This window comes from Leiobunum rupestre, chromosome 3, assembly GCF_980474605.1.
Source record: "Leiobunum rupestre chromosome 3, qqLeiRupe1.1.hap1, whole genome shotgun sequence".
In the NCBI taxonomy this organism is placed as follows: Eukaryota; Metazoa; Arthropoda; class Arachnida; order Opiliones; family Sclerosomatidae; genus Leiobunum; species Leiobunum rupestre.
The window spans coordinates 56,096,709-56,109,035 of NC_143386.1; the positions used below are offsets into that span (position 1 = coordinate 56,096,709).

General features: G+C 35.8%; 1 protein-coding gene across 1 annotated transcript; it reads right to left on the bottom strand.

The window, feature by feature from the left end:
• Positions 1–46: 46 nt before the first annotated feature.
• On the bottom strand, positions 47–2,886 carry LOC149952697 (tetraspanin-7-like). Its single transcript, XM_090168719.1, has 6 exons — positions 2,714–2,886; positions 2,197–2,385; positions 1,962–2,132; positions 1,716–1,880; positions 1,568–1,651; positions 47–1,490 (listed from the first exon to the last, which is right to left on the bottom strand). Exons 1-6 carry the CDS (start codon positions 2,789–2,791, stop codon positions 1,419–1,421), a joined length of 759 nt encoding a protein of 252 aa, XP_090024845.1. The 5' UTR covers positions 2,792–2,886; the 3' UTR covers positions 47–1,418.
• Between the last annotated feature and the right edge of the window lie 9,441 nt (positions 2,887–12,327).

A 12,327-nucleotide genomic window follows, 5' to 3' on the forward strand; every position in this document is an offset into this window, starting at 1 on the left:
GAAGCTGAAATCAAAGAAGAACAAATACATAAGAGATATTCTCTTTGACGGAATTAACAATTACTATTTCCATAAATTTCACATCTTGAGTATTAATTATAGGAATGAAAACAAACGATACTTTATTTTAAGAAAAAAGAAACCACATATTTAGAGATCCACAATATGTGCGAGCTTTGGTATAAAATAAAATATGCTTTTTTCATGTGCATTTTTGGCATATTACGGGTAGCAATTACTCTAGGTCGTAACATTTACCAAAATTTACAAAGTTCATGATTGATAAATTTTTTATCACTCACAAGTTCTAAATATATCACATGTAAATTGATATAAAGAGAGTAAGACACATGTTATGGATAATAAACTTTTCAATAAAGGTACTTTCTACTAGTTTTCAGATCGGAAAAACTTTAAAATCACTCAGTACAGATCGTTAAATAGTTTAACGACAATAGCACCATCCTTTCCAATCACCTTGTACAAATTTACATCATTTACTTACATTCAATAATACCGGTTTTCTTTTAAGGATTTAACATTGTAAATGCTCAATATACAACTAAGTAAGACTAGAAGAAAGTCATTGGTCAATTTTAAAAGGACGTTCCAGGCTCAAAATTGCTTTCAAACAGTGTTCCAAGCCAGGGGCAATCTTTTAATATTGCGAGATTCATTTTTTAATTTTTACAACTGAGAGATCAAATTTGCATATAGAAGCTACAGCAGAATTGTAAAATTTGTGAAATACATCGTTTAAACATAAAAAATACACCTTTTATAATATTTCTTTAAAGTTCACGAGGAACATTAGGTTATAAAGATGGCAAAAAGATGTTTAAATGCACATTACATGTATATAGGGAAGGATAGAGCCACGTTAGTTTACACTTTTAGAATAAAAAAATCTTCTAAAAGAATTTAACATGTATAATAATAACATTAAATATATATTTGTTTTGTAAAAGCTTATCAGAAGACACAAAAAACACTTGATTGGAAAGATTTTTTAAAAGAGATTGTCCACGACATTTTATATATAATTAATTTGGTTTTTAGTAGTGATTTGCTTTAACATCTATGATCTTGCTTTCAATTAACAGTAAAATACCATTATATACTAACATACACAATTTTAAACAACTAAAACATATTGTAAAGTTAAAAAAATGTGACAAATGTTAATCATTGACGGAAACGAGGAATAAAGGACTAAATATTCTTCCTTAAATCATTAAAGTCAGAAAGACTTTCAAATATCATTTGTTTTAAATAATTATATAGAGCTATTACTGGTAAATACGGAAACTTATTTAGTCTTAATTTTACTAAAAAAAAGTCAACAAAATCTCTACATTCGTAATTTTACCGAAGATTTAAGTCTCCATTTGGTCGAAAAGATAGGCATCTTACACGCTTCAGGCAACCTGTTCGTACTTAGTTTTGTTGACATGCTTGGCTAAGCAGCAGGCCAACACCACTCCCAACAGCTGATAATAAGCACCATCAAAGTTAAAAGTAATTGTTTTTATATAAAATAAAAAAATGCCAAAATAATTCAACTGACCTGGAAAAAGGCAATTCCCAAAACACCACCAGCGATAGTGGCCAAATTTTTGTCCATGAAGTCAATGACCACGTTGTAACAACCCTATAACAAAAATTTATAAGGTTGAAGTAAAACATTTGCCATTATTGATGATAATAATTATTACATTTGTGTGAATTTTAGCCAGACCAGTGGGAGTGCTAACATCAACTGCTTTCATGGTTTTGCAATCAGTAGAGTTCTTGCAACAACTTTTCGGTACCACTTGTTCACCATCTGACCATTTAGTAGCAAACCAGTCTGTGAAATTGTAGGATCCACAACAGTTTAGCTTATTTATGGGATAGAAGAAAACAAAGTTATATTTTTCATCCTCATTGAACAAATAATAATAAAATCAATCATTAGGTACAGTTGATTGCATCGAGTCGAAGTTCGAGTCCTTGAATCCACCATGACCATAATCATGAAGGGAGTTGCGAAGTCCAGATGAAAAACCTTTGGTGATACTTTTTCTAAACACATATCCAGAAATTGCAGCAGCGACTTCTAGAAGAAAGACTAGAACCAAAAAGACTGATAGCTGGGTAATGGAAAAAATTAATAAGCGATTGAAGGACATCTTATATGACTTGAGTAATGTTTACCATATAAAGCAACACTGGTTGGCCTTTCACAGTGCAGCAACATGCCAAAAAACTAACTAGAATAATTCCTGCCCCAGTTCCAATTAAAACATATGGCACAGTGTTATCATAGCTGTCAGAAAGTTCAAGGAATGTGTACAATTGAGCTTTGGTCAGTATGCCAACAACAAGCAGTATAATTCCTGACACCTGTTATAAAGAAATACATAAAAATATGAATCCTTCAATGAAATATTACATTTGCCAATTTGTGAATCAGTAAATTCAGTATGATTAAGAAAACAAACTAACGTTTTATTTGGTGTCATAATAATGATTAATTTTGTAAAATAAATATCACTCAATAGCCCTAGGTATTGCAAACTAGCGCAGTGACTAATTAAAATAGCGTAATTTACTGACTACGTGAGCTATTGATTTAGAAATATGTTGAGTCAAAAAGGAAAGAGGGGTAAAAAACTGTCAACTAGAAAATTGACTGTAATATGTAAGCGAATTAAGCCTAAGCTTCTCTTACCCAGAAAATAAAATTGAAGATCATCAACAAAATTTTCATGCATGTTACAGAAGCTGTTGTCTGCAAGCGTTTTCCCATTTTTATCTATTCAAATTAAAAACAATTTTATACGGAAACTAATTAAAAATATTTCTCGAACTCCACAAGATACGTCCTACGTCGTCAACTTGCTCAAGAATCAGTGATGTTCCTGTTAGATTTAAGAAAGTATTTTCTACCCTAAACAAAACGTACTTTCTGAGGAGCAAACGTACTTTACGTATTTTAGTCGACGCTGCGAGCGCCATCTAGAGTTTTCACACGGAAAAGGCGCCAATTTTTTTAAAATTCAAACGAAATGGCAAGAAATATCTATAAAATAGGCGCGAATTTTAATTTAATTAAAAAGAATAACTCCAATAGCAATTTAGAAATGTTTAATACGATAATGAAATAATTAATAATTGAATACAAATTTTTGGCATAATTTCAGGTATCATGTAATTGTTTAGACATAAAGTTCGAATTAAAGATCAGGGGGAATTGCTTTCTTAATCAAACAACGACTCGGCGGCTCCCAGTTAAAACAAGATCTATCTGTTGTGGTTTTTCCAATAAGCTCTTTAGTTAAAATGAGGGAATTACAAGTTTTTGTTGATAACAAATTTCTCTGATCGCTTTTAATTAGTTTGTAGTGTGAAAACACTCTCTCAACGTTAGCACTTGAGTGCGGCAAAGAAATGAGCGCTTTTGAAAAACGAGCGAGTGTAGGGAACATTTGATTTCCTAATGAATTTTTAAATTGGCCAACTTTATTCCAAAATCCCTCTAGTGATTCATCACTATTTCCTAGATTTTGTAAACAATCAAAATTTGGCAGCATTCTCCACTCTTCGTTTAGAGTTTCTAATTCTTTAGCGGAAACTTAGTTGGGAAATTGCGTAGCTAAAGGGACAAGACTCGCTACCTCCCCAGATACGGCGATATATGGTTACAAACACGATATTTTCGTTAAAAAAAGATCATCGAATGAAAATCGGGATTTAATTTGGGAGCACAGCTCCTCGTAGAACTCGGTTACTCTTTCATAAAACATCGTTAAATCATTTGGGCAAATTTTGACTTCAGAAATCATTATTTCTGCTTTGGTACCGATATAGACGTTTCTGGGAGATAGCCGTTTCGATTTATTTTTTGGACAAATGTTACTGACGGAAGTTTCATCAACATATTTTTTTGCAAAAAATTTCTCAGCATCGTTTAATCTCTGTGTGCAGTTTTGTGATCCTTGGAGATTCGCTTTGAAAAATAAGGTTCATTTTGTTAATGTGACCTAAAATTTAATTTAAAAAACTGTAGTATAATTTGTTCGTTGGGTTTCTCAATGCATTAAGAATTGTTGCAGCCGAAGCTACTTTGTCCTCTAGGGCAGCCGATTGAAAAAAAAAGTATTAGAGCCGGCCATTGTTCAAGCATTCTAGAAACCACAGCTCCTAAAGAAAGGCAACGCGTTTGGCAAGGTGTTAATAGCTTATGAGGTTCAACTTTCACAAAGTCTTGGAATTCTTGGTATTCCATGATCCGTTTAGCGCTATGGCTAAAGTAGGAATTAGAATCAGACGATTCTGCATCACCTAGTATTTCTTCTTGGAAAACATCGGCAATTATCTGTCTCTTTGGTTTAGTGTATCCGGATACTCCTGGTTCGTCGCAATCGTCACCGTCTGTTTTATTCAATAAGAGCACTTTGGTTGTTTTTGTTTTAGTTTAAATTAAAAATCGATCCATAATTGAACTTTCAAGTAGCTAAACTTTCGTAATAACATTGAACTGCGAATTTAAAGAGAAACTAGCAACAAAATTGAAAACATATGAGCTCAAAAGCTTTGATGCTTTTAGTTTTGGCGTTTGAATTAAAGTGTGGTGGACTGGACTACTAGATTAAGCATATCAGAGTCAAAATGTCAGAGTAGTATTGACTGATGTCACTTGTTAATTACGTATAAGTACATCCTCGAAAGGACCAAAGTTTACCCCACCTCCCCTCACAAAGACCAGAATACCCGGAAATTAGAAAAGAGATAGTAAACTTGACCAACAAATTTTCAGCTGTTCGTGGTAGACAGTATAATAACAAATGGGGGAACCCCTCTCGTTTGGAAAGGTATTGACTTAGTTTCTACTGCATTCCTCTTCCACTCCCCTCATGACATAGCTATTAGCTACTTATATAGGGGAGGATTAGAAGAACTTAACAATCAACAGAAAAAGACGGGAGAGTGAGGGAAAGTTGGGACACTTCAATAAGAGATAACACATTCTTTTGTAAGATCTTTTATTCCCCGAATCCCCGGCTAGGGCCGAGTTTCCCCATTCTACTACCGGATATTAACTGACCCCCGTTTGATAAGCTTTGAACAACCACCTGGCCACTGCCAAGTGCCACTGGCAGTCTGCCTGTATTTCAGGTGTAATTTTTGTAAACCACCTACTGTGCAACGAACTTTGAATGAGTGAAAAACGGGGAATATTTGGGGTATTTCAATGGTTGACCACTCTTTGCGCGAGAATCGTTTTTATTTATATACGAAAATTTTCATAACGTAATAAAAACCATTCATTTATTCCAAAATTGTATTTTGGCATTGAAAATAATAAAAACGTACTAAATACGTTGAAAAAAATCCAAAACGTATTTTTGTACTTCAAATTTCAAAACGTACTAAAAAAGTACAATTGTACCGTCCGGAACATCACTGTCAAGAATACTGCCAGCAGAGTTGCCAGAATAATATTTTAGATCTCGCACAAACCAACTTTAAAACAAGCCCAAATTCCCGCACAAACCAAAATCGGATTAACCCCAAAAGAGCCCAAATTCTCGCCCAAGAAAAATTACCAATTTCTGCTACAGAACGGGAATTGGCGCGTTATTTGAAAATAATTTTGGAAAATTATTGAAAACATCACACTTTGCATAGCTGGGTCCAGCTTATATTTTCTAGGAACGTTAATTCCCGTTATGAAGGATGGGGTTGAAAGGGGGAAAACCGGTACCCCGTTACTTCGCCTCGAATTTTGGGAACCAGCCCAAAAAACCGCCTCCCGCCCAAAGGTTTTTTCCCCGCAGCAGCCTCCGCAAAGCAGCCCAATTTGGGCGGAAAACCGCCCATCTGGCAACTCTGACTGCCAGAATCAGTGTTGCCAATGTTGAAAAACTTCGACAGTTGAAATTCCCATTACTGAATAGTAAATTACCCGCAAATTCCCACACACCCTATTTCATCACCTGAGAGCAAAATCCACGTAACATGAATTACGTGGTTTTTGCTTTTTAGTGTTATATAAGTAATTTAATTAAAAACAATGTTATTGTCGTAAACCTCACTTTTTTAACTTAATTATTTACGAAGATATTAATGTTTCAATAATCACGTAACTAGAATACCTTCCGGCCTTTCAAAGCAAAACTAAGTAACTAACGCGTCGCCTGCTACTGCATCCGTTATCGTGTGACAAAGGATTTGTAGAATTTGTCCGGGAACGCAAAATGGATGATCATTTATTTTACGTCCAAAGTGGGACGATCCTAATATACCGCCTACATACGAATACATACTTTACTAACTCCGTATTCTCCTTGGCGCATTTTCCAACAATGGCATATCACATTATTATAATATACACATAACTTCAAAATATTTATACCTTAGAGTTTATATTAAACATTATGTACTGAGCCATTGGCAATATTATACCGAGAATTTCAAGAAATGCAAGAATTGAAATGCGATAATTATAAATAATACGTTAATATTAAGTATGTTTCAAATATAAAAACAAAAAAAAACATTAACACAGCTATTCGTATTTCGTTAACATGCAGATTTTCATAGGGCCAAGTTTGTAAATTACCGAAATTGGTTTTTCTCAAGAACCAAGTGGAAAACCGGAACCAAACTTGGTATCCGACTAAATACCATACCACTGTAGACGTATCGACCACGTTTTGCGTGGTTGTACGCCTAATAGTTAAGCTAATCGAAATTTACTAACTGGCCCGCATCTCATTTCGTTAACATAAAGATTTTCACAGGGCCGAGTGTGTAAATAATCAAACTTGGTTTTTCCCAAGAACCAAGTGGAAAACCAGAACCAAACTTGGTATCCGACTAAATACCATACCACTGTAGACGTATATATCGACCACGTTTTGCGTGGTTGTACGCCTAATAGCTAAGCTAATCGAAATTTACTAACTGGCCGTACCTCATTTCGTTTACACGGAGATTTTCATAAGCAGGAGTTGGTAAATTACCGAACTCGTTTTTCCCAAGAACCAAGTGGAAAACCAGAACCAAACTTGGTATCCGACTAAATACCATACCACTGTAGACGTATCGACCACGTTTTGCGTGGTTGTACGCCTAATAGTTAAGCTAATCGAAATTTACTAACTGGCCGTACCTCATTTCGTTTACACGGAGATTTTCATAAGCAGGAGTTGGTAAATTACCGAACTCGTTTTTCCCAAGAACCAAGTGGAAAACCAGAACCAAACTTGGTATCCGACTAAATACCATAAAGGAATTAAAAAATATATATTTTTATTGTTTTCTTTAGTCTTAAATTTATTGTACTGTATTCTAGTCTACGAAGACGAAATACACAATCTGAAGAAAGGATATTTAATGGAGACTTACAAAGTAAATAATAGAGTAACGTTTTTACCTTATATTTCTAACACATTTACTAAAATTTAAACTCATGTTTTTAGCTACTCTGTTATTGTTGATACCAATCTTCATGACTTTGAAAATGTTGATGCTGGTTTAACTGACGGAATTAGTAGAAACATTTCCAACTCCTATTGACTATGTTGAAATTGAAATTGAGCCCGAAGTTCCAGGCAAAAGTCGGTCACGTAAAAGAAAAAGAAACCCGGAAAACCATGTAAGATATCAAAAGTCATATGAGTACAACATGGGTAAAAGAAAAATATCAAATGGTGAAGAAAGACCATGAACTGTAACTGGATTGTGTGATCAGCCTGACGAATGTCACCTTCAATGCACAGGGAAAATTAATTCTGCTCAGCAACACTTACTTAACAAAGAATTTTGGAATATGGGTAGCGTTCAGAGAATTCTTAAAGGAATTCCTTTAAGAATATTCAGTCTTTGAACCTTCAATTTCCATACAAGGAGCCTATCAAAGTTGATAGAGCCAAGAGAAATGATCTAGTTACACTTTGTCGTTATATGCCGAATGATGTAGCCACATTTTATTTGAATTTAAATTCAAATATATCTTTTGAAGAGTAAATACGCCCAAAGTTACGTTAGAAATAACTTGACTTAAATTTTGAAAAGCATATTGCTTTTAATGTATTATGCTTTATAATATTTAAAACGATATTGTTAAGCTATGACATAACCATATTTTAATCAACGGTTATTTATCATGTAAAAAGATATGTTCCTTTGTTTTTGAATAAAATTAAAATGTTCAGTATTATCCAGTTTGAAATTACTCCCACGAAAACCAAACGATTTTTAAATTTACCGCCGTGTTTATAACCAACCATTCTATGAGTTAGCCTTCTTGATATCACCGGAATGTGCTAATGTCCCTCGATATTCCTGCTCTGAGGTCTCAGATAACAATTCAGAGTATAACAAAACCAAGTAACTAAAATAATGTCGATAGTACTTATATTTCTTAGGAAGAGAAACAAGTAACTTGACCTACGTGGATATTGCTTTAAAAATTTTGGAAAAAGAAACACGTAAATCGTGTAGAAAATAAACTATAGCTTTTACGCGATTTCATATAAACATTAAAATGTTTAGTGCTTAATTTCTCAAATTGACCTTTGAAAAGTTACGTGGATTTTGCTCTCAGGTGACGATTTAGCCCCGCCCCCAACACGAAATCTCAACGGAAAACATGCCATAATTTTAAAATATTGTAACGGTAAATTTTGGATTATTTTGAATCTCAAGATAATTTTGATAATGAGAAAATACTTTTGCTATTTTAGGACCTATTTGTTCCTACGCTCTCTCCCAAAGAGCTTTTAGCTAGGGGTCGCTCGTGCGCTGGACGCCCGAGCTTTTAACCCCTCTTTTATGGCTCTTGTTTTACAAGCACACTAAGATGGTGCTTGATAACCAGAAAAGGGAATGGGGGTTGTAACTGGCCAGATCTCCTCCATTTCCACCGAGCCTTCCTTCTTTTCATCTGTGTGTCGTTGCCCAATTATCCAACTCGCTCTCCTTCTCTGTGGGACTGCCGAAGTAGCCCCCTTTTAGTTTTATAACCCCTGTCGAATTGACAAAGAAAGTATTGAGGTTTGCCGACTTTGCCAACAGATGTTTATTTCTTATATTTATTTGTGTACGCGTTACCAATCTTGTTGTATTACTATTTTTGGATTTTACGCTCACCCGTAATGGGTGAAAAGTGTTTTATTTTATGGTGGTCACCCCGAATGGGTGGAAAGTGTTTCATTTTATGGTGGACAGCTGGCGTTTTTCGCCAAACCAACTTTGAAAGTGAACGATTGCACGAAATGCGGGTGGTGGTGATTTATCCAGGGGCACGGGTCTTGATTGGTCCAAAAAGGATGCAATTCCAAGAGACCACGTGACCCCACTCATATTTAAACTGGACTCAAACTTTTTTAAAAGGGCTCTTTCAAGTGCGACCGAGGAGAGACTTGAGAGAATAAAATTGAAGACGGGTGTTAAGACACCGTGGTTCACGCGCAACTTGTCGGACTAGGGTTCTCGTCCCGACGACGCGGAGTGCGTGCTTTTCCGAGAAGTTATCCCGAGAAAAGAAACGGCTTCGGATCCGTAGCCAACGTGGCCGTGTGTCCATTTTTTCGCGCCACCGTCACGACACCAATATCTGATGGAACTCAACGCCATCCTGATGAGCGCCACCGTCACCACACCAATCTCCGTTCGAACTCAACGCCATCCTGATGAGCGCCACCAGGACTAACGTAATCTAGCTTTCATGTATGTAAACATGTAAATAAGACTAATGATGTTAATATTATTAAGTTCCCTATAAAGCTGCGCAGCTACTGCTCGCCCCCTCCCCCACTTCTGTGGGTATGTGTTTCTAAAAGTGTCCAATTTCATTTAATCGATTATTAACTGTTTTACTTTATCTATGATTAATTGTTTATTAAACATTGTCATGGCAAACCTCAATCCGAGTCTTCACTAGTATCTATTAAGCTAATTTAATTTAAATGAAATCCACTAGACATCAAACTGACCATATATTGTAATTTCCTTATGTTAACCATTACTACGCTGCGAAAGGACGGCTCCAATGCCCTTGTTACTCGCGTCAGGGTGAATTTCTGTTGGTAGCGATGGATCAAAATGTCGTAGAATTGGAGATTGGGTTAACTTTGATTTGAGCGTTTTAAAACCCGTGTAGCATTTTAGAGTCGGGCCGACGTCGGCTAGTGTCTTAAAACAGAAAGGTCGGCCTACTGTCGGGCCACCCCACTCTGAAAGGTCGAAATGTCCTAGTAGAAAAGTAGTCGGCCGACCGTCGATCGACAAAAAAATTTTACTCAGAAAGGACTATGGACCGACTCAAAAATGACTATGGGCCGACTCAGAAAGGACTATGGACCGACTCAAAAATGACTATGGGCCGACTCAGAAAGGACTATGGACCGACTCAAAAATGACTATGGGCCGACTCAAAAATGACTATGGGCCGACTCAGAAAGGACTATGGGCCGAACCAGAAAGGACTATGGGCCGACTCAGAAAGGACTATGGGCCGACTCAGAAAGGACTATGGGCCGACTCAGAAAGGACTATGGGCCGACTCAGAAAGGACTATGGGCCGACTCGGAAATGACTATGGGCCGACTCGGAAATGACTATGGGCCGACTCGGAAATGACTATGGGCCGACTCGGAAATGACTATGGGCCGACTCGGAAATGACTATGGGCTGACTCGGAAATGACTATGGGCTGACTCGGAAATGACTATGGGCCGACTCAGAAATGACTATGGGCCGACTTCACAAAGGCATATTTCCGACTCGGAAACGACGTTGTGCCGACGTCAAATTAAATCGCACTTCGGAACTCCCACTTAATACCAATTTGATGCCTTAACAGTAATTTAGCTGAGATTGAATCGATAATAATTTTCAATTATTTTGTAAACAAAAATGAGCTATTTATATTATTAGAACTAATCCAAACAATATACAAGACTTAAAATCTTTTGGCGAAGTACATAGAATTAATATAGTAGTGATATAGAAAAGAAACATTTTAATTATAGATTTTAATACGTAAAAACAATTACAATTCAAATACTTTTAACAAATATCATTATCTTTTAATGTTGTAGTCTATTTTATATGTTATTTATAAAACACATGACCTTGTAATTGCCAAGGCCTAACCGCTCATGCAAAACATTGTTCACAAAGCTATAATTAATTGATATAGATATTATTTATATTGATATATTATTGAAAAACTTACTTTGTTAGTTTCGATTTAATGTATTTCTCAAGATTTCAATGATTTTTCCATTAATTTTTAATAGAAAATTAAGCGCACAAGTCAACAATTACACCTCTCATCTCAAGTGAGTTCGCCAATAAACTTCTAACATGCTGCTAGTCCGGAGATGGCGCTGCGAAAGTATCAACTGGCGCGTGCTTTTGAATTTTTTAAACTATGAAGCGTTTGAAAAACGTTTCTGCTCATATCAATAGGCCTATTTATTAACACATTTTAAATTTTTTAATCTATTTAGAGTATAATTAATCAATATCAATAAAAATCAGGAATTTATATTTTGAAATAATATCGTAAATCGCAAACCCCTGTAACACATGAAGAGCAAAGACTGTATATACTTCGCTTACTAGATAGGCGTCTCCATACAAAAAACCTGTTAACACTTTCGAAACACGGGAGAAGCCTTTGACCAGCCGCTAGAGGCGCCACTAGTAGCACTCTGAAGCGCGGGGAAAATTTTGACCAGCGTCTGGTATCGTATGCAAGTTGAGCCATTGAACACGCCAGTCTATTTATATATAGTCTTTGGTTTAGAGTCGGGGTACCGTCGAAAAGTCGGTTTATAGCATTGAGTTGGGAATAAATAAACAACTAAATCTGGCTGGCGCGGGATCAATTTCGTTCCATAAGGAGACTTTATCAACTTTATCGTTCTACCGTGGGGGCATCTGTCTCTATTGGTGGCAACTATTGCAATTGAATTTTATCGCGAATCTGATGCGAAATTGGAATGTATGATTTCTCGTAACAAACATACCTTTGAAGTTGTTTAAAAATAATTTTATTCTGTCAACACGATTCTTTTTAACTCAAGTTACGGTGAGTTAGCTAATAATTATTTATTTTTAGCCATATAACTTTACAAAATATAGATGGCGCTACCGCCTAATTATAGAGATGAATTTCGTACAGTCTTATCAGACTAGGTCCCGCGTAACCATGGCATTTGAAATTCTAGCAGTATTATTCCCAATTCAATGGTTTATAGTCGACGACCAAATGCCGACCTAAAAACGTCGAAACGTTTTTCGACACTAAAACCGTAAATCCTTTTT